Source organism: Magallana gigas, chromosome 1, assembly GCF_963853765.1.
Source record: "Magallana gigas chromosome 1, xbMagGiga1.1, whole genome shotgun sequence".
Lineage (NCBI taxonomy): Eukaryota > Metazoa > Mollusca > Bivalvia > Ostreida > Ostreidae > Magallana > Magallana gigas.
Window position 1 is genome coordinate 50,752,792 of NC_088853.1, and position 22,969 is coordinate 50,775,760.

At 32.2% G+C, this 22,969-nt stretch overlaps 2 protein-coding genes across 3 annotated transcripts; one reads left to right on the forward strand and one right to left on the reverse strand.

Annotated features, from left to right (window-relative positions):
• The first annotated feature begins 261 nt into the window (after positions 1-261).
• LOC105334152 (multiple epidermal growth factor-like domains protein 10) lies at positions 262-5,556 on the forward strand. 2 transcript variants are annotated; one of them, XM_066069884.1, is made up of 9 exons: positions 262-389; positions 1,049-1,279; positions 2,679-2,933; positions 3,183-3,320; positions 4,012-4,149; positions 4,299-4,439; positions 4,644-4,781; positions 5,065-5,217; positions 5,410-5,549. In XM_066069884.1, the coding sequence occupies exons 1-9, from the start codon at positions 332-334 to the stop codon at positions 5,520-5,522; spliced, it is 1,365 nt and encodes a 454-aa protein (XP_065925956.1). In that variant the 5' UTR covers positions 262-331; the 3' UTR covers positions 5,523-5,549. The 2 variants fall into 2 exon arrangements, with proteins under 2 accessions (XP_065925956.1, XP_065925961.1); XM_066069889.1 differs by having other exon boundaries at positions 294-394; positions 5,410-5,556.
• Positions 5,557-9,527: 3,971 nt separating this feature from the next.
• LOC136269768 (uncharacterized) lies at positions 9,528-20,190 on the reverse strand. The gene is made up of 6 exons (XM_066069664.1): positions 20,076-20,190; positions 16,756-18,426; positions 15,595-16,527; positions 13,754-14,716; positions 11,982-12,902; positions 9,528-10,107 (listed from the first exon to the last, which is right to left on the reverse strand). The coding sequence occupies exons 2-6, from the start codon at positions 18,380-18,382 to the stop codon at positions 10,046-10,048; spliced, it is 4,506 nt and encodes a 1,501-aa protein (XP_065925736.1). The 5' UTR covers positions 18,383-18,426; positions 20,076-20,190; the 3' UTR covers positions 9,528-10,045.
• Positions 20,191-22,969: the final 2,779 nt, after the last annotated feature.

The window sequence follows — 22,969 nt, forward strand, 5'->3', positions numbered from 1 at the left end:
GAAATTGGTACATAAAGCTATTAATTATAGCATATGAAATAATCTATTACATTAAAACCAGGGACGGTTTACGTTCGATTAATAAATGTTCGTGCTTTGTCAGTATAATTAATTTCTTATGATCTTAAACGTTATTGTACATTTTTGATGCGCAATTGTATGCCGCAGATACTTATACCTATACAAACCAAAATAAAACTATATAACTTAGACATGACTCATGATCATTGAAACAAAAAGGTCAACAACACTTTTCCCGGAACTAGGTTAAACATATCACGTGTATGTTTAAAAAAGAATTAAATTTTCATTAGTTCCTTCCATTTTAGACATGCATTTGCTCTGGCTGCATTTATTTTTCCATTTATTCATCGTAATCAATGCATACGGTAAGGTATTTGCTTTTATATTTTTTTCCTAGTGCGTGATATTTCAATTTTATTTAAACTTAGGAGTTATTCAGTCTATCTTTGTTTTGAAGTGTAAGGATATAATTGTATTCAAAATAAATAGCAGTTGGAGTCAACATTTTTAGCAAATATACAGTAACACTTGCATTCATGTCAAAGGCATTTTAAACCCTACAAATTTGATATCCTCATTAGATAACTGCTTAATCATAACTGTTGCCATTGTTTTACTTGTTATATCATGACACAGACAGGAAGTTAACTCTACGTTCCTCTTAAGAAAAATAATGATTTAATGATGTTTTAATAACCTTTTTTTCGTATGTGTGAAATGGCTTTGACTCTCAATGCATAATGTGAACATGTTTTGGGAATGCTTTAATCAATTGAGGCTCGTATGTAAACATCATAAAAAAGAACTAAAACAACTTCCTGTAAAAAAACATCCTTGATGATTCATTATAATAAAAGGGCTCACAAATAGATGCATATGTTTTAAATTTGGTTCAATAAAATTTAATATTTTGTTCGATTAAAACGATAGTGTAAAAATTGCATCGTATTAAAAAAAAAGAAAGAGAGAAAAGAAAAGAAAAAACGCAATTAAAATCATTAAATAATAATATTTTACTATCAAGAAAATATTGCTCTGAGGAAACCAGCATGGCAGCGTTTTCCCTATAGCGGTCGACATTTGTGGGGAGCAGATCGTGCTGTGGACGGACGGTATTCAGACCTATCTCAATATGACAACCAGTGTACAATATCCGGGAATTATCACCAAGTTGCAGAATGGAGGGTGGATCTCCAAGAAGTCCTTAGCATGCATCATATTGTTATATACTATAGGACGGACAATGAGCCTTGGGGTACTATATATATATATATATATATATATATATATATATATATATTATATTTTGAATATAAACCCCGGCTGGGGCGGAGGTGGAGGTCCAATAAGGTGAATTTCTCTGTGCTTTATGTATATCTTTATCATTCACGTTGGGCATGTATATGTCAATTTGAGAGTTATTGCAATGTTTGTGCTTATTATATGTATATATCTATGCAGTGTGTATCGTCCCGATCCTCTCAAATTGTCGTTTAACTGCATTCCACCTGTATCTCAAACGACCGTGTAGTGAGCGACCAGCGCGCTAGTTTCCCTTCGTCATCGAAAGCAAGATTTTTGTCTTGCCTAGATAGCCCAGTGGTTAGCGCCGTGGCCACTCACTGCTAGGAGAATGGGTTCCAGAGGTCGTGAGTTCAAACCCCGGCTGGGGCGGAGGTGGAGGTCCAATAAGGTGAATTTCTCTGTGCTTTATATATATATATATATATATATATATTATATATATATATATATATATATATATATATATAATTTACATACATGTACAAGGAACATGTACCATCTTCCCGTTATTGTTGAATAAAGTGTGTCGGATGAGGAGTAAACATTCAAAGGACTATATATGATATGGTCCTAAAATGGCCCCCTAAAATGAACATCATCATGTTACCGTAAATCTTTGATGTTTTAGTACAGATATATATGTGATGTTTTTTACATTATATTCATTTTGATTCAAGTGTCCACAATTTAGAAATAGGACATCGTAAAGACAACCTTTTCCCGCCATTTATGTATTTTTAGCATAAAACAGATTGTTTTCAAGCAGTTTTTCTTTCAGAAAACATAGAGCGCATGCTTGAACAAACGAAACATTTTAATCAGAGATGTATCTAGCCACGACTAATGAATGACAAAAATATTTATCTTGATCAAGCATGCGCTCTATGTTTCCCATTCGTTAAAAGATAAGAAAAATGTCAAGTTTTGACTGATTTTGCCTGAATTCTAAAAATAGCGTCACTTCTGACGTCATAACTGCCATTGAGTGCAAACAAATCAAATAAATAAATGAAAAATAAATTTTATATCAACTCTTCTAAAAAATAAGTTAACTTTTTATTGTACCCGAAACAAAAATGGCGAATTATGGGAGCCCAATTTAACTCATATCATATATTGTTTTTTGTTTAAATTACTAAATTACATTTACACTTATTGATGTGTGGGTTTTATACGTTCAATCTTAAATTAAAAAAAACACAAAATATGCTGGATTCCTGTGTTTTAATTACTGTTGTTCATAATAATCGTTAATATAAACTCAAAAGGAACGAATTTCCAAGTTTTTAATTATATTACAAAACCTTAATCGAAAATGTGGGTTTTCTTTAAAGATGTTATTTCAACAGGAAATCCTAGTGAATACTCGGGACGATTTTTGAGGTTCTCTGTCTACGTATCAAACACAACGAAGAAAGAGGACGGGATTACTTGCTTCAAAGACATAAACTTTACTAGAGCAACAATAGAGAATCCTTTAACGATAAATTGCCCTAATCATGGACGTTACGTCATCTACTATAACAATAGAACACAGCCCCCGTTTCCTTCTGGCTATTCTACAGATGGAGCATACAACGAAATCTGCGAATTTGAGGTTTATGGTAGGATCTAGCGGCGACTATTTCAGCATAAAAGTTGTTTTCATTGTTTCTTTAAAATGCTGTAAATATCCTTGTCTAAACGAAAGCACAAATAATAAGTGTGTTATCCCTTTTTATGAACAAAATAAGAATAATCAATCCTATAAAAATGAAAAATACCTTACATGCTGCTCTTAGATTGAATTTTTATACACTGTTATATCATTAAATGATCATTTCAAACATATTGAAATCATCATATAATTTAAGGGTGCCCAACACAAGGATATTACGGAGTGAACTGTTCTTTATCGTGTCCACAGAACTGCCAGGAAGGTCACTGTCACATCGAGGATGGGTCCTGTCTGGGGTGTACTGATGGATACAAGGGTCCAACTTGTAATGAACGTAAGTATATGCAACAAATATTATCATAGAAATAACTTTTAATCGAACAGTTTTAAAATTGTGTATCCAACCTGGTTTAAATTTGATTTAGAGAATGTTGATTTCGGTTTTATATGCGTACTTAGATAAAAGATCCATCACAGTGTCTAAGCCAATCACTATCCGTACTGTAACACATTTTAAACGGGTTCATGTCTAACAAATGTCATGAACATATAACAACATATTATCTAGAAGGTAGTCTAACATTTTTTGTTGTTGTAAAAACTGACTGATATTCAAAAAAGTATCTTGCAACAACCTTTTTTTAAATTATGTATTTAAGGAAAAATAGATATATGTAAAAAAAAAAACAAAAAAAAAAAAACCACAAAAATACCAATTTAAAAAATTAAATTATCAAACACTTCAATGATTTTGTTTAATAAGTTGCGTTTCATATGTATAATGATGAAAACTATTTTAAATGCATGTATGCCCTTCAAATGACCAATCTTTTGACAATTATCTAAACTTCAATTTGTCTGCTATCCGTAAAAATGTTTCAATAAAACTCTTTACAATAAACTCTACTTAAACAAGCCTGACCCATAACCAAACATATTTCTATTACCCATTGAACTTCTTTGTTACTCAGACTAAAAATTTAATCTTTTTGCTCAATTATATAATTCTAACATTAATATTACAGAATGCCACGGCAAATCGTACGGTCAAGAGTGTCAGCAAAATTGTGGAAACTGTAAAAACAATGAACACTGTCATCATGTGAACGGAAGTTGTATAAACGGTTGTGGCAGTGGATTTTATGGCACAAAATGTGACCTAAGTACGTACATGTTAAATTTGTTTTAAGTATATGGTCGTACATTAACCTCTTTTACCATTATATTGTCTTCATATTCTAAACAGATAAAATAAAATAAGCAATCTGTATTAGTTATATATCAAAAAATGTCTTATATCGCAATATCGCAGCCTGCCCTGAAAGTCGATATGGCTACTATTGTGAGGAGCACTGTAACATCAACTGTGGAGTTCCATACAGATGTGACAGGGTGACAGGGCAGTGTGAGGGAGGATGCCAAGTTGGTTGGGAAGGGGCCACGTGCAATACACGTACACAGTCATTTTTTTAATGTTTATCAACATAATCTATTTAACAATAAAGAAGTACGATGTAACAATCTTAACCAATGAATCAAAAATAAATTCTGATATCATACAAATTTAAAGCAAAATTTATGTACAATATTTTAATTTACACATGTTGACTTTGCTCTATTCAAAAAATAAATTTCTATTTTTTGCTGCATTTTGCAGAATGTAATGAAGGAAAGTTTGGTCAAAATTGCAACCATTCGTGTGGACATTGTCTTGACAATGAACAATGTAATTACATCAATGGTTCATGTCCCAATGGATGTGATATTGGTTATCAAGAAGGTCAATGTACACAGGGTAATTGTAATGTTATAGCTCCTAAAAATCTATGCTAGATGTTTTCAAGGAAGGAATAGAAAAGGGTTGTGAGTTGTTAACTGTCGGACAAAATTTAAGTGTTTGATTAAAAAAAACCTTGTTTGTTTTGGTTTTTTTTTTGCATTTATATTTCAGTTGTTAATCCATTCTGAAGTTATACCTGAATTAATCCAGTAATAAGAAAACTTATTCTAATCGTAAAGAAAAAAAGCCCCAAAAATATGCTTGTATATTTAAAAAAATGTTTGATCTTGTTGTATAGTTTGCAGTAATAATACACATGGAGATGGATGTTTGCGTAAATGTGGGAACTGTTTATATCTGTACGGAGAACAATGTCATCACGTGACTGGTCAATGTCCACGAGGATGTGACATTGGCTACCATGGCGATCGCTGTGACCAGGTTTTTAAAGGTAATGTTTCTTTCATGTAATGGACAGTGATCGAATATGTTAGAATAGTAATGTTGTTTAAAGAAGTAACAATGAATGAATATAATTTAACTTAAAAGATTTCGAGACTAACGATTTGTATTTCGTAAAAAATAAATCTGAAAAGGTTGAATTTGCTTTAATTATATATATATTTTTTTAAATTGGAGTCAGGTTTAATTCATCCTGTATCTGAGAGCCAATTATCCACCTCACATTATGTCTGTACGACATTTCTTATCTTAAGTGGATTACTAAATGTCATTTTGGTTGTCAGGTACGTTTAAATATGTATACATTATGATTTTTTTTCTGATTTTTTAATATCAAAGCAGGTTTATAAGTAATTTTGAAATTCTATTAAGATTTCTCAGAGAACGACAATGTGCAAACATCAAAAGAACCTGAAAAGTGAAAGGAACAAAGAGTTGGAGCACTCAATGCCTATCCCCGAGTGTTCGCACAATCAATATGAAAACTTCTCTCTGTATGAGGAACTTGGGATATCTAAATAGAATAATACTTGTTTTTGCCTTTGAAAATGAAAAAAAAAATTCTGCCCAAAAGCCCCCCCCCCCTCGATGCTACCTGCTTGAAACATTAGTTAAAGATTTTTTTAATCTTATTCGAATGAAGAACTATTTTATCTGCACCATAATATGGTGATGGTGATTGTAAAGTTATTCCATCAGGCAAATTCACCTAATTCCAAAACAGGTAAAAAAAAAGTGAGAAGTATTCAAACTGTTATCAAATTTGATCGTTTTCAAGCCATCGTGTCTTCTGAAACTATGCAGCATTCGTTCAAAATCGTTTGATAAAAAAGATAAAAACAATGTTTTGCATGAAGGAAACCATTCAAAATTAAGAAATTACAATTCAAGTTTGTTTATAAAATATTCGTTGTAAATTTGTCCATCGTAACGATCCAAAGTATAGTATTATTTAAGCTGCCCTTGATAACAACGTGAATATCATTCTCTTTCTATAAATTTTGCATTGTCGTCCTTAGTACAGTTTCTGTTATTTTCTGTTTCAAGGTCCGGATATAATATTTGTAATTAATCTTTACACTTGGATATATTGCTTTCATTATTACTTTTAAAGGCACTTTCTCAAAGCTTACATGCATTTGCTTGTTTACTGTTATTCCTTTCCTGTATAGTTTTTATTTGTCAAAACAGTTATTTGACAGTGGGTTTTTTTCTATCAACCTGTGTTGCCGCAACAATCGATCAATTTCAAATCATTACCAATTATGACCGAAATGATTATAGATACTTTTTAAATTTCATTAAGCAAAGAATCAATTTCTGACAGCCTTATGTAGTGTATTTAATGAAACATGTATTTTATATTTGTATTGAAATATCGTTTGGGCAGTCACATCAATGTTTCTGACATTCGTTCATATATTTAGTAACTTGCTTATTGGTATTTTGTCTTTTGTGTATTACTGTGATGTCATTAATATTCAAGGGTATCAAGTTTCGCGGATAAAGTGAAAATCAAAGTTTCAAGAATACGTAAATTTGTGGCCAATGACCCTATCAATAGAAATGTTAATAGAAATTGCATTTCAATTAACATTTAATTTCGTGGATCAGCTTAACAACAGATCCAGGAAAATTGGTATTCAACGAATATTAATGAAACAACGGTATATTATTCGTAATTTCTTTAACATACATTTCTAATAATGCTTTTATTGATGTAATTTGTAAAATGATGGAAAGACACGCCGTTCCCAATTCTTCACACAGGAAAAAACTTTGCATTTTTATTACAAAAATCAATGATTTAGTCTGCTCTCCTTAGAATCTTCACACACAATATATGTATATCTGTATGCAGTTAGCTAAGTATGTATATATGTCACTTTACTTGTATTTCCTTTTTGTATTGTAACACAATTTCCTTTGACGTCATTTGAACATTGTCTATTTTTTCTGAGCCTCAGATACCATCTTTAGTATGACCATAGTGAATAAACTGAACTTGAATTTGAACTACACCTAGAAACATATTTTTCTTTTGCACTTTGATATTATTACAAAGGCTAGGCATATCGGATTCAAATTTGTTACACCTATTTTTTACTATTCGAATGTGCTATGTTGTAACATAAACATGCTTTTATTAAACAATGAAAACATTTTTACTAAGTACAGAACAGACAAAAATTTTTATTATAATCATAACTTACAAAAATAGTTGAAAACTTGGCTTCTATGGTCAAACTAAATATTCCGGAAGTGATAGTTTCAGCATCAAGATAAAAATAAAATGCATTTTTAATTATGTTGTGTAAACATTTAATCGATATCATTTAATTGATTATTGTTGAAATGTACATTTGTTCGTTTGCCAGTCATGCAAAGTCTGTGGCAACAGACTTTAAAATATTACGCACTATGAAAAAAAAATGTTCAATGTGCGTCTAACTTGTTACAAAAACAGTTCATCTATGCTTCTCTTTTCAAGGTGAGTTAATTTAGGGACCAAATCAGAGCACTTTGATCTTTTTTTTTTAAGTGAATAATGAGTGTAAACATTCAACTCTTCTTCATTAAGAAATTTATAAAACTATTTATTGATGTCGCATTTACTCAGAATAAGTGGGGTTTTTTTTATAACCGTGTTAAATCTGCTCTATAGATACGAAAACCAATGATACAGTCAAATTACCAATATATTAATCAAATAATCAAATTGAGTACTTAAAGAATGCAACCGCATCTTTTCTTCCAAACATCATATCACATTCTTGAACTTTGATAATTAAAGTTTAGTCATAGAAAAATATGTTGATCAATGCAATCAATAGCCTTTTCCATGTTCTTATGAGTTTCGAGTCATAAAACCACTTTTCACATTTAATCTAAACGAATTATTTCGATGTTAAAAGTAAGGTAGTGACATGTACAGCTGTTAGATTAACTACTTTATAAAAGGCATTTCAGAATGCACTTTTTGCATTGATTTTCAAAAAATATATCAGATTAAAACTGTATTGAATAAAGATATTGATTATAAAATATACAAAGAATTATAAAACACAAAAAAAGGAAAAAAAAAGAAAAGACATGATGGTTACTCTGCGCAATTGATGTGATATTTTGACAAAAAATCTGAATGAAATCCCGAACTTTGTTGTTTATTGTGCAATTGCAATTCAGAATAGCTAACATTTTTTTTTTTAAATTCTCTTGTTGATGTCCCATCGATCTAAGTAAAAACAATCATCTTAAAAGGTCTCAAGAACTTTGTGCCCTGTACATTTTTTTTTTCAAAGTGCATTGATATCGATCATTTTAACGCGCTTGGAAAAATAATATAAAGTTGTCATTTTATAAAAAGAATCAAGTTTGTGAACTTCCTCCCAGGTTAAACGCACTTTGAAAAAAAACCAAATGTGTGACTTTTTAAAGCCGACATGAATTTATAAATATGCATTATTTCCCTTTTATCTCCGACTACCTTCATATAAGTTGTCGATTTCTATTGTTCTGCTAATCGCTACACACCCGCTAAATAAGGCCGATAGCACTATTCATGCTTCATCGCATTCAGGTATTTCATATAACATCGCACATGCGCAAACTACACACTGTGGCAGATTGAGCAATGTCAATTCGCGCATGGATTTTAAAAAACGGGGCGTTTTTGTATGAATTGATGGAAACAACGTTACTTTCTTCGAGTTACTATCATTTAGCTACTGTGTTGGATGTAATGTCGCCGGGGTTTTCAAGAAGATGCAGACGTTATGCACTCTATATGAACGGCACACGAGTTCAATGTGCATGCGAAGTAAGGCAGCACTGTCTGTGCAAATTAATACGGATACCTTGGACATCGTTTCGAAGACTGAATATATATATTGTATTCAACTGTTGTCGTTTTTTCTTTATTACTACATTTTACTACAATGTGTAGTTCATGCATTTAGAAGTCCGTGCAACGTGAATGCCTCGATCGGAAAGCAACCTACCGTAACTTTCTCAACCGGTATATATACCCCAGTGTCAGTAGAGGAGCGATCGAAACTTATATGGCGACCAAATGCTTTTATGAATTCATGTCAGCTTTAATATAGCATTGAATCATGATTTTTGAAGTATACAGTCTCATAACTGCAGCCACGTGTGCATACACATTGAGTAACGCGCGTAAGCGTTATCAAAATTTGTATTCAAGCATCGCTGCAGCTATGAGACTGTATACTTCAAAAATCATGATTTAATGCTTATATTTATATTATTTTAACTTCATCCCTTGTCTGAAAATGTGATTTATACCTTAAAATTCCTATCTTATCCTAAGGGTAACTTCATATAAATGAAATAGCCACAGTAACAACCGCAAGCGTGAACTTTGATTTTCGCTTGTGACGTTGCAGTTAACAGTGTTCAACGTTTGTGACGTCATAATAAAAATCGTCATTTGAACCTTTGAATACCCTCTGTGCATTACAGTGTTATAACTGCCGTAGCTTTCAACACACTTTACAAGCAAAAAATATGTGGAATGTAAATATAGTGTTGTAACAAACGTGAAGAAATTAGTAACACCGTACTTATAAGATATGACCAATCATGGTAAACCAGAGGCATACACCAAATTGTCTACAGCATACTATGACATTCTTTCTATCATAAGTTGTTTGAAACCACTAACTTTTTTGAAACCTTTTTTGTTAATGAACACATCTTACAGAAAAAATGGATGAAAACAATAAACCTTTCAGAACCTAACCCCCCCCCCCCCCATTCCTTAGAATCAAAGTGTCCTTCTCCAAAGAATTTCTTTACAAGTCTGCTTGAACCAGACAGCACTCTTCATATTTATCTTCATATTCTGAATTCTCATCTGTAAATCATTCATAAAAGGGTGAATAAAAATATATATTGAGAAAAATGTTTATATATATTACCCAATATTAATTAAGTAACGACAGATGAAAAAAACTAGAGCAAAATTAAACAAAAAATTGTGTGGAATCAGTGTTTAAAACTTGAAATTATTAAAAGATTGTTGCATAATGAATGATATTGACAAAGAAAATAAAGTGTCTTTATCTATTTATTTTTTTTACAATCGACAGTTGCGAAATTTTAATCTACATGTAATGTGATTTTTAAAAAAACTGTCAAAGAAAGTATTTCTTTTAAAAGATTTAATCATATTTTTTTTAATAAGAGAGGCAAACTACTGTGGTTTCATTAATATTCAAGGGTATCAATTTTCGTGGATAAAGTGAAAATCACAGTTTCAAGGATAGGTAAATTCGTGGGCAATGACCATATCAATACAAAATGTTAAAAGAAATTGCATTTCAATGAACATTGAATTTCATGGATCAACTTAAAAACGAAATCCACGAAAATTGGTATTCAACGAATATTGATGAAACCACAGTATATCTTTTTTCTGGTGCTTGAAATATAAGTACTGATGTTGATTAAGGCTGATATCCTGTTTAAGGTCTTACGCAAGGAAATAGCCAATCAAACTGAACTTAGTCAATTGTAGTTCCATATATATAGAGACAATTTCTTTTCTTTTCTTCCTTTTTGGCACCTTATTTTAGGCCTATAGTATTGATTTTGGACTCAGTGGCTAGGAGAATTATTACTTTAGGGGAATTGTCACACTAATTTCAGTGGAACTATTTTTTTAGATGCGCATGATGCAACTTCCTGGATGGTGCTGAGCCTGTTTGTCAACATGTGGAACCCACGTGTATTTGGGGGTAGGTATGTTTACTCTCAATTATCTCTCTTAGAAACCGCTTAAGGCGTTATTTTTCTGATCTAAAATTTTTCTTGAAGCATTTAACTAAAATTTCTCTTTCATGAATTATATGCTGAGAGTATAGTTAATTAATTAACTGAATTAAAGCTATATAGTAACATATAGTGAAATTAATTCCTTGTGTGAGACCTTAAGGATACTCGTACATGTACTCCTCCACAATGTAAATTTTAATACGCGCCTTCAACGTTTAGGTATGAACATATTACTGATGAATAACTTGTTTTAGTTATCTGTGTCTTCATTTGTGCCTTGATAATAAATTTGAACACACAAGTAAAGGATCGTTCTATTTGATTTCTTTTTCATCGAAAACAAACGACAATGTCCTGAAAGACGGTGATTGTAGCGAATAGAATATTTATACTTGACTTTTATACTTGTTTATTTATTTTGTGTATTTTTAATGTTAATATATAACTGTTACAATAGTGTCGGCATTAAATGTAAAAATGTTACACTGCATGTACAGTAATTTCATGCATATCTTTTACAATCTATGCTATGATATGTTATGCAATTAAAATGATACAGGTATGCTATGAGTTTCAATGTTATGCTCTGAGATTTCTATGCTAAGCTATGAGAAAGTGAAATGAAGGGCTTAATGATATGATATGCTATGGTATGCTATGAGATTTGAACAAAAACACCACCATACAGAAAACAGTTCCATACATTTTTAAGGAAAATGATTGGAAGCCAAAGTTTACCACAAATCTGCAATGTGAACATTTATTTTTTTTTCAAATCTAAACACTGCTATTCTATAAGATTTCAATGCTATGCTATGAGATTTCAATCCTATGCTATGCTATGGTGTATGTTGTAAAAGATATGCTTGAACTGACTGTATATATCTAAATAATCAGTGATATCCAAGGTTGGCATCATACACTAAAACTCGAATATAAACTTAAAAATCTTACCGGTAAGAATGTGCTGTGTTGTTAGATACTTGTAGAGACATACCGAGTAGTTGACGTTTGATCCCACCCACAGAAGGTCGGCTTTGACATCATAACACAGGCAACTAGGCGAGACTATACCTAATGGTTTAATCAGCAGATTGGATAGGAAGTTTCCGTCTTTATCAAGAATCTGTACTGCGTGGGTTAACTCATCACATACCAAGATATGTGACAGAGTGTCAGTGCAGATTCCTAGTGGAGATAGTTTTGATTCAGGAGGGTGTCCTTTGTACGAAAAACGATGTCTTCCTTCACCGTCTGTTACCACAACAGCACCTGTCGAGTCAGACACCACGACATCCCCGTTAATGTTTTCTGTTATATAACGTGGTGTATTGTAGATATCGCTTCCGATTTCGTTGTGTTGTATTTCCTGTATTTTTTCCCCGAGGTTGTTGTACCGAATAACCTTGCCTTGTATTCTGTCCAATTTCTTCATACCGACCAAAACGTCATCAGTTATTTGAGAACAGTAAAGACACCATGGTCTCCATGCAGAATCGGTTTCCTGCATACATTTGATAAAAGTTGTTTTTGTTTTCTCTTTATATTTTGACAGTTTGACAATGTTATAGTCCTTCTCGATATAAAACAATTCTTCCCGAGATAGGTTCATTGAGTGTGATCCAGTATGGGCGTTACTGCGTAAATCCTCAATATGGTGTATAGTTTCACCTGATGTACTTGTAATGATAAAGTTGTTTTCTTCATTAATTAAAAGGCAGTCGCATATGCCGTATGATAAATGGGAACAGCGTTTAAAGTGTTTCACTGTAAAATAGTTATGTACTGCTGGGCCAAATATCTGCTTTTTCGAACTAGTTCCATCTCCGACGTCATGTTGCATCACTTTTACAGCCTCGGAATGTTTATTTTGATCTATGACACAATCATAAAATAAAGGACAAATTTAATATTGTAGCAGCCCGCCCTCATTGCGTGTTTATTTAAACTAAAATCTTATGTAAAACCTTAAATGTAACAATAGTTTGTGTCAGTATCTTAAGTTTATATAATGCTACCGGCTTAATACATTTCGTTGTCAATTTAGAAAATACCAATATTTGTTAGTTTATCTTTCCAATATACTATACTGGTGTTCATATTATGTGTTATGAAATCCGTAACAAAAAAAATGACAATAATAAACTGTCAACCATCTCATAAATCTATTAAACGAAATACAAAATCAACGCAGAGCAACACGGACCTCTTAAAAGAGAGAAAAAGGATCAGGTGCCATGGAGGAATAAACATCCTCTGCTGAACGGTCACACCAGCCGCGTGCTCTTTGTCGTAATCCGGGAAAAGCAGAAAAGTCCGTAGACAATTACGTGATTAATTATGGTCTAACAATTAGTATAAAAAATGTAAATCTGCATACGACCAATTGAAAGATTGTATTTGCTGACAAGGTCGTTTTATCGACCAAAGAACTTACGAAAAGATGAAATCAAACGAGACTGTTGGTAGTCCGGTTTTATTAACTTGTTTGTCAGTAACTTGCCTCGACTTAGAAACGGTTCATACGAAGAGCATGTCCGTGTGTGATATATTGAAAACTCTTGTTTAGCAATGCATGTAGGTACATTAATACTGTAGCACAGTTTCTCGTACTGATGTAAATGCATATATCTTACTATCAGTTATTTAATCATTTAATGTGTTTACGTCCACGAGCACCGCCCCAATAAAACAATTTAATCTTAGTTAGAGTTTTGTTATATTACCTTCCAGTACATCTTCATTCCTTAAATACTTGTAGATAGCTACTGTATTGTTGTACTTTGAGCCGACCCAAAGAAGATGCGTCTTTTTATCAAAGAAAATAGAACATGGTGTGGAGACACACTGTAGGTTTATCGATAGATATGTCAAAAACTGACCGTCTTTATCAATAACATGTATTGTGCGAGTGTAGTAATCGGATACCAATATGTTTGACAATGCGTCGGTGGACACTCCGAGTGGACCTAATGCTGTTCCTTGTGGATATCCTGTGTAAGCAAAACGAAAATTCCCTGCACGATCTGTGACCACTACAGCGCCAGAAGTATCAGATACCACCATATCTGCATTGTTGTTCTCTGTTATATAGCGAGGATATTTGAAGATGTCCAGTCCTTTCTCGTTGTATTGTATTGTTTGAGACATTTTGCCATATTTGTTATACCGAATTATTTTTCCTCTTCTTAAATTCATGTTTGCCCTGCCGACCAAGATATCACTCGTGAATGAGGAATAATATATACATTGCGGTCTCCATTGATTTGAATCCGTATTCTGAATAAATGTGGTACTTTTTTCCAAATCCTTTGATAATTTGAGTATAGTGTCATCCTTTGCTACGTAAATTAGTTCACCATCACTGTTTAGCGTGTGCAATCCATACGACCCATTATAAGATCCATCGCGATAATCTTTGATTTGATCTTTGATTTGGTGTAATGTTTCACCAAGTTCGTTGACCAGTACAATGCCATGATCATCACTCACCCATATCCTACATGTACCTGTTGCGCATACAGATACACTTTTGCTACACCGAACATCAGTAATTGACAAGTATTTGTGTAGGATTGGGCTATACGGTGAAGACAATAGATTATTCTTTCCTACTTTTCTTTCTTTAGTCTCTGTTGTTTGAATAGCTTTTATTGGATTTGCTAAATCACCAGAGATTGATTCCGGATCTACGAAAAATGTAAAACGAATGTTTAAAACAGAACTAGGCTATAAATACGTTGACTCTCACCGCATGTTAAATTTACAAGTAATTTCTTGTCTACATATTAGGTAATTTTTATAATATATGGTATATTATGTATTGCATAAATAGTTCATGTTAAGTACGAGCAGTTTCTGTTAAGGAACACGAATAAATGTATAATTATTCCAAGGGATGAACCTCCCTCAACAATAGTGAGCTAAAAAGTTTTGAAAAAAGATATTGGACTGAATGAAACATAAAGTATGGAAAAGGAAAGACCAAAATTTTTTACGAGAGTAAGCTAATTCGTCTTGGTAAAAAAATTATTCTATGAATTTCTCACCAAATTCACAACTTCGTTTGATAAAATTAAAAAACAAAATATGCATCTTTAGATGAATAATTTTTAAAGGAAGCATGTGCAACATCATTTGGATTGACGAACATGTGTTTTGCGCATGTGTGTAGCAAACGTAATTCAAAGAAAAAAAACAGAGGTAGAGAATGGTTGGAAAGAACATTAATAATGTTGACAAAACATTACTTAGAATTGTTAGAAAGCCTTTATTTACATTGTATTTGCATGCATGGCAAACAGTTTTTAACGTATGAAGTGTGATGAAAGAACAAAATGTCTTTCTTAATTATGAATGCGACATAAATAGTTAAAAATTTACTAAGTCTTACAGATATCAAATCATAGAAATAGTTTGCTTTAAATGTTGACTTTCGAATTAAGCATTGATAAAGCATTAACCATGTGGAATATAAAATTGTAATGGATTTTTCAATTATGATTTTTAACCTCATCACGACATGTAAGATAATTTTATTTTTTAAGCATTAAGCATGAACACTTACTTAACAACGAATCCTGTCTGAATATATACTTGTAAACACCCAGTGTTTGTTGATTATGGTCAATACCAGCGTAGAGACGGTTATTGAGGACATCATAACTCAGACAGTATGCCCTTCCCATCCCTGAAAGTTGAAAATGTGATAAAAAGTGTCCATTTTTATCTATGACATGCACAGAGTTCGAGTATGGAGCGCATATAAGGATGTTCGATTGACCGTCACAACATACTCCATGAAACCATGTGTAAGAACATGAGCGATGACTTGTATATGAAAAACGATAATTTCCTTCCCTGTCAGTAACCACTACAATATTAAGGCCCGAGTCAGACACCACGATATCCCCATTACCGTTTTCTGTTATATATGCAGGTTTACGATAAAGCGGTTTTCTACTGTTGTTGTGCTGTATGTTTTTCGTCTTATCTCCATCCCGGTTGTAATGCAAAATAATTCCTGTCATTGGGTTGTCTTTTGTAACTCCGACAAGTAGGTTTCCAGTGAAAGGGGAACAATACACACTCAAAGGTATCAATGCAGTGTTAGATAACGTTATGAATTTGGTTTTTGTCTTCATAACTGTTGACAGTCTCATTATGTTATGTTCTTTATTTATATAAATCAATTCACCATCACTGGTAACTGTGTGTATTCCGGATTCTCGTTCACTGAATAAATCTTTGATATGGTATATTGCTTCACCTTTAGTGTTTATCAATACGAGATTTTCATGATCACTGACCCACATTTCATCAGCCGAAACAAGTGACAAATGGGAACAACACCAGATGCCCTCCACTCTAATTGCATTCAGAAGCAATGGACCTGGTGTCTCTAAATAGAGTAGTTCATTTACAAAGCAATGTTCTTCCCCCGTTTGTACTGTTGAGTGTACAGCAGATGTTCTTACAACGGCACTCAGTGAGGGTTCAGCTAAAAAATAAACATAATAAGTTACAAACTTATATGTTAATTTTGTTTGAATAAATGCAATATAATGTGCCTTTAGTTTACTTAGTCGTTTATGGTTTCATATATAACATACTTATTCTAATAACCTATGGCATACGTTTGTGCAAAATTGAATAACGAATTGAATTGTAATTAGGAAATTAATCAGAGATCAACAATAGTAACATATAAGAATGGTATGTGCCATACCGTAGGTGTTATCATATTGGGTTATGTACCTATAACCAAGCACTGTGTTTAAACTTGATGATCCAACCCAGAGAAGATGTGTGTTTACATCGATGGTTAGGCTGCTCGGTGACAGTATACCTGGTGGTCGCATTAGAAGATATTTTAGAAAATGGCCGTCTTTATCAATCATATGTACTGAGCTACTGTAACTATCACACACTAGTATATGCGAAAGTGAATCAGTACAAATTCCTTGAAACACCCCATAATTGAATGGCCCTCCATTGTAAGAGAAGCGATGTCGACCTCCAATGTCTGTAACTACAACTGTACTTCTATCCGAAATAGCAACATCACCATTGTTGTTCTCTGCTATATGGGAAGGATGGGTAAAAAGAGGGTATCCTGATTCGTTATACTGAATTGTTTGCTTCAAACGGCTTAATTCATCGTAACGGTTTATCCAGGTTTTGTTATCCAAATCATCATATCCTATGAACCCTACAAGTAGATCTCCAGCAAAGGGGGCGAAATACACACAGCATGGTCCCTTGTTATTGTATGGTGTGTTAATTAATGTCGTTATTTTTTCCATATCGTGTGACAGTTTAACGATGTTATGATCGTTATTTATAAAAACCAAATCCTTTTCATTGGTTACTGTAAAATATGCAGCAAGGTTATAAAACGAAAATTCATTAAGTGGTCCCTCTTGATGGAAAAGTGTGTCGCCGTTTGTGTCTTTCAAATAAAAATTGTTTTCACATCCAATCCATATCCTATCTGATGTCACAAAAGCCATATGGGAACAGGAGTCAACATCTGTTGCCATGAAAGACTTTTGAAACACAGGTGCAGGCATCAACTTGAGTTCAATTTCTGTAGGTCGTTTTCGTCCCTCTGTGACATTTATATCGCTCAATAACATCGTCACGCCCTTTGCGTTCAGTCTTTCGGTTACACTTAGCTTGGCATGTTTTGCACATCCGTACCGTTCTTTTAATGTTCCAAAGGCAGATTTTGATAAGAGAAATTTTACAGGATCTTTTGCTGACTGTTCAAATAAATGTTCGGAACACACCAAACTAGAAATATGTCTGTGTCTTTTCAGATTGTGTACAAAACACTTGTGTATGAGTTCAACGTCACATACAACTTTATCAACGATATCCTTAAGCCGTGTGGCATTCAAAATAAGACTTGCATTACCTTTGCATATTTCTTTTTGGCAGGTTTTCACATCAGCTTTGATGCCGGTCATCAAAACACTTTCGTATAAGTGAATCTTGCCCCTCACGACGTGAATAGCTTTTCTGAGTCGCTGATGGTGTGAATCATGTAAAGATTTAATATCTAATTTCTTGTGTCCGGTATGTTCAAAGCAAGAGGAACACATGGGCAATTCACAAGTTTCACAATACTTATCATAAACATTATCAGTATGTATAGCACAGTTTTCTTGAATTGGAGAGGAGGTCATTTTCCTGCGGAATATCATCACATCATGGTCCATTGTATTTAGTTCAATCACATGCTCCTCTTTACAGCTGGAACATAAATAACATCTGCATGAAGTACAGATGAATTTCGTGTCCCCCTGGCAGTTCGAACACTGTCGTGTTGCATAAGGACTTGGAGTAGCCATGCTGTGGTGAAATGTGTATAGGCCCCTATATGGAATCAAATAACCTTCAAATGAAATAGTAGATTAAAGTGGCATAATGACTTATAATATGATGTTTTGCTTTCTATTATGGCAACAAAAAGAAAAAGAAAAATAATAAATTTAAGCATGTGTCTTTTCTACTAAATGTTCATAAATATATACACATTTAATTAGTTTAAATTAAGATCAACATATGGGTTAATAAAACTCAAAAGACCCAATTCATTTAAGAACATATAGACTAGTAAAAGACCCTAAAAAGATACAGAGTAAGAATAAAGTATAAAATAAAACGACTTATGGAGATTGCTAAACCGTTACCAAAATACGTACTTATCTTTTTTAATCTTTTAAAAGTCGCTTTTGTTTATAATATAATTTAATCTATATCTTATCAAGGCATATCACGTTTTTAAAAAAATCGACCTGAACAACTTAAAGTTTCTCGCATAGTATGGTGTAAATTCTGTTTAAACGTAAAATTCATATCACATAGTTTAATTTTTCTTTCATATTGCAACGCATTTGTCCTAAAACATTGCTCTTAAATGATGTCAAAGTGCACATTCTTATTGCAGTGTATCAAATATTTATCTAAATGATGAATAAAAATATGGCAAAAAATAGTTTTATTTAGTATTGACCTTTGTATTGTTTTTTTTTTTAAATCAAACCCTGTCACTCGATCATTAAAAATAACACAAGGCATTTAAGTGCTTTGATAGAAACAAAAAAAGACACATAAGTTGTCTTTCTATAATTGTCGCATGGTTCCACTATAATTTCTGAAAAGGTTCAGTTAAATACCCGTGGTAAACCATTGATGGACGCACAGGTCTTTATTTAAATGAGAACTCCGAAAGGTCAATTGATTTATCATCATATTTAGCCAGTAACAAACCTTACGTCTGTTAAGTGGTTATCATTCATCTTTTAAAAGGCTGTAAACTAATGGAACTCGTTGTACTTTTATAGGATTGTTTTCGATCAAATTGAAGACTTTAAGACAATGACAAATGTTTCATTATTGCATTTATTTGAAAAAAAAGAACGTATACATATATTGATAATAAGGTGAAAATGTCGATGATGTTAAAGGTGACAGTATTGTCATTCTGAGTTTCAAAAATGAAAAAAACAATTTTTAGAAATCATTCATGCACGTTTTGATGTGTTCAAAACTGTAATTATTAACACTCCAGATTGTCGATATATTTTTACAGACAACCTTATTTATATGGTTCATCAGGAAATAATTACACTGTTGATTAAACATTACGATGGCAAAAGAAGCATTTTACAAATTCAATAGGTTTTGAAAAACTGGTGCAAAAAATTGAGAAAGGAATCATGGTAACAAAACAAGATTAGTAGTTTCTCATTAATGTAAAAGCTGACGGGAACCTAGTGCAGATGAAATGAAAATGATATGGTATTTTTATATGTTTAATTTATCTTTTTAATTCAATTGGTTTGTCTTGATTATTCATAGGTCAAAATGATCTACTCTTTTGACTTTATTGATGGTGCTTGGCAGGCACAAGTGTTTACACTTATGTTAAATGGCGGTAACCGTTCTAACAACAGGCAATAACATTGCAATAGTGTAGAAAAGGGACCAACAGATACAATTAGTTAATTCAACTGATGGACATAAAGTTCACAATCTTACCTTCTCAGGCACACGAGACACGGATTACATAGTGCACGTTTTCTTCAAAAAAAAAAAGCAGAAAACACCAGCGTCCTCTATTATTATTCGCCTACATAATACCATGTCCAAAAACATAATTTAAAAAAAAGAACACAACCATAGTGCGTTGCTAAACTGATGTATCCTCATTATTAAAATCTTAAAATTCCAGTATATTGAATGCATGCAAATGGCAAAACAATTGTCAGCGATAAGACATAACAATGGCCGAGTTTTAACAGAACGAGATGATTAGATACTAGAAGAAATAAAGGTTGTATTTATACCTAAGTAAATAAACCTTAAATTTAAAAGCCGTATACATCTTTAAGTAGAACATTAATTAATGGGCTTACTCTGGTGCAGTTGAACTCAATTAGGTATTCATAGAGTAGTTGTTTGATTTGAACATATGTTATTTTGGGATGGTTATAACTAAAGGTATAAGTCAAAACTTCTGAAAACTAAGAGCGCTCTTTCCTAAAAGATTCATGACAAAAAGCAAAAGAATGTTTTTCGCCTTTTTAGTTTTCTTTCATTGAAGAATAAAATGAGAGAAAATCCTGTATAGTCTGTATTGAGTTCATGAAACATGTATTGACTTTTCGAACATTTAAAACGTTACCTAATTTGGCATTTTTTCCCCCATTCAATCTCAAAAATTTACATATTTACAACTGTGTTTAAAACAATAATGACCATGTATTCACTGCTATAATATTTATCTTGGTAGTTTTTTTAAATGTCAAGAGTACATTAAAAAAGTTTTCAAGGGGATTTAAAATGGGCAACCCGGGTGAAAACAATCAGGGTTTTTTTCTTTAATTAATTTGAAAAGCATCTTGTTTAATCAAAAAGTCCCTTAAATTCGTGAAAATGTACTGGCTGGTTTTGTTCTGACCAAAATTTCCCCATTTTACCCATTTTTCGTCAGACGTTTCAAACCAAATTCAATTAAAAAATATTCACATTTGCAAATGTTTCCTTCTATGAACCTCTAGAATAGCGAAAACATTCAATTCTGTGTGAACTTTTTCATGACGTCACAATAATCATAGCACGCGCTTATCGCTTGTTGGCTGGTTTGTTGTAAACATAAATTCTCGGTTATTTTAACAATTCTAAACAGTTTGCGTTTTTCACATGTAAATATAAGCTATAAACGACAAATGAATGTTACAAAGTTCACCGGGATATGAACTTGGTTGGTACGTAATCAAGTCTTCTGAGAAACTCTTCGTGCTTCACAGGATTATGATCATGAGACCCTCCAATTTCATATTCCAGTAAACTTTTTAAACTGCTGTTTAATTTCCTAAACAAATAGGAAGTTAACATCACCATAAACTTGGTTGGTCACGTGATCAAATCCTATGAAGTCTTGAGGGCCTCTCAGAAGATTTTATCACGAACCGACCCAATTCATATCATATCATATTCATGAAGTATGACGCCCAAATTTTAGAACAAAATCCCAAGAAGACTAAAACCAAGTATAACGAAGTGGGTGGATTGTGTCAATATATTATAAGATAGGTAACAATTAATGTGTTCAATTATTATAATATAAAGTAACCAATTAATTACCTCATTAAAAAGTTTCATATAATTCATAACATAAAAATACTCTTTCATTTTAAAGTTAAAAACATATACCGCTGTTGAAAATCTTTAGCTACTTTGTAAATACAGTTTCTCTCTATCTAAATTATTTAAGAGTAAGTCTCTTTTTTCTCAACATTTATACATGTACTACCACATATTAGTCAAACACATAAAGGAAGTTTTAAGATGATGATGGCTGGATAACATGAATTGTCAAATTAAGTGTTTTGTTGTAAATTGCCACTTCATTGAATATGTGAAACTTCCAAAAAATGCGAGGCTCTTATTCAAGTTATTATTAAAATAGCTAACACCAAAGATTTCTTGAAGACTTAAAAGAGAAATTTAAAAAAAACCCAGATTTTATATAGTTAGAAGAAAAATATTTTTTTCTTAATTTAGGAAATTAGTAATGTAGATGGTATTTTTCTGAACATGATTGTTTTATTTCTTCCTTATTATCCTATATAACTAGATTTCACGTTAGATTGCCCACGTGACACACAGAAATGAAATTTATAGTGAGCTAATAATGTACAATGATAAATCTTTCTTAGGTGCAATTGTTAGAGTCATACCAGAATCTCGATATGGAATCTAAATACGCCATGTATTATCTTGGTGATAATCTGGGGCAAGACTTTTGAAAAATGTTTATTTACAATGAATACATTTGAATACATTAAACGTCTAATTAACAGTTTTGTAGTTTTAAAAGTCCATGAGAAACGCATTTAATCTTGAGGAGATGTTTATGTTTTGTTGCGAAATGTTGTTTTTCAGCAACATTGCACAATCAGAAATATTCCTTACCTGAGAATATCAATGGGATGTCTTATAATATTGCAAGGGCTTATTCAAACGCTCATTTATATTTTATAATTTGATAATTTTTTATATTTTTAACTTCTTGAAGATTTTAAAATTTGCTGCGATTTTTAAGACATTCCAATATCTTTTAATAAAGACCATATTGACAGGGTCAAAAATACGGTCGTTCAATAAACTTAATTAAGAAATCATTTATCATGAGGCTTAATTAGATCGAAAATTTTTGAAAAAATACTCAAAAATCAAATTCAAACAGATCAAAAACGTATTGAAAAACAAAATGAATTGAGTAAAATAATCTTGAGAAAAATACAGCGGTCACACAATACCAACGATCACAGAAATAAATGAACTTGGGGAAAATCAATAAAAAGAAAAATTATGTTTTGCTGGAATAAGCAATTTTTACTAAATATTTAGCCGTCTTGTCTTAAAAG

Coding starts and splice junctions, on each gene's coding strand:
- LOC105334152 (XM_066069884.1), top strand. CDS start 332: ATGCATTTGCTCTGGCTGCATTTATTTTTCCATTTATTCATCGTAATC. Junction 390..1,048: donor CATCGTAATCAATGCATACG/GTAAGGTATTTG, acceptor TTTACTATCAAG/AAAATATTGCTCTGAGGAAA. Junction 4,440..4,643: donor AGGGGCCACGTGCAATACAC/GTACACAGTCAT, acceptor TGCATTTTGCAG/AATGTAATGAAGGAAAGTTT.
- LOC136269768 (XM_066069664.1), bottom strand. CDS start 18,382: ATGGCTACTCCAAGTCCTTATGCAACACGACAGTGTTCGAACTGCCAG. Junction 16,528..16,755: donor CCAATATGATAACACCTACG/GTATGGCACATA, acceptor TTTATTTTTTAG/CTGAACCCTCACTGAGTGCC. Junction 12,903..13,753: donor GAATGAAGATGTACTGGAAG/GTAATATAACAA, acceptor ATTGTGTCATAG/ATCAAAATAAACATTCCGAG.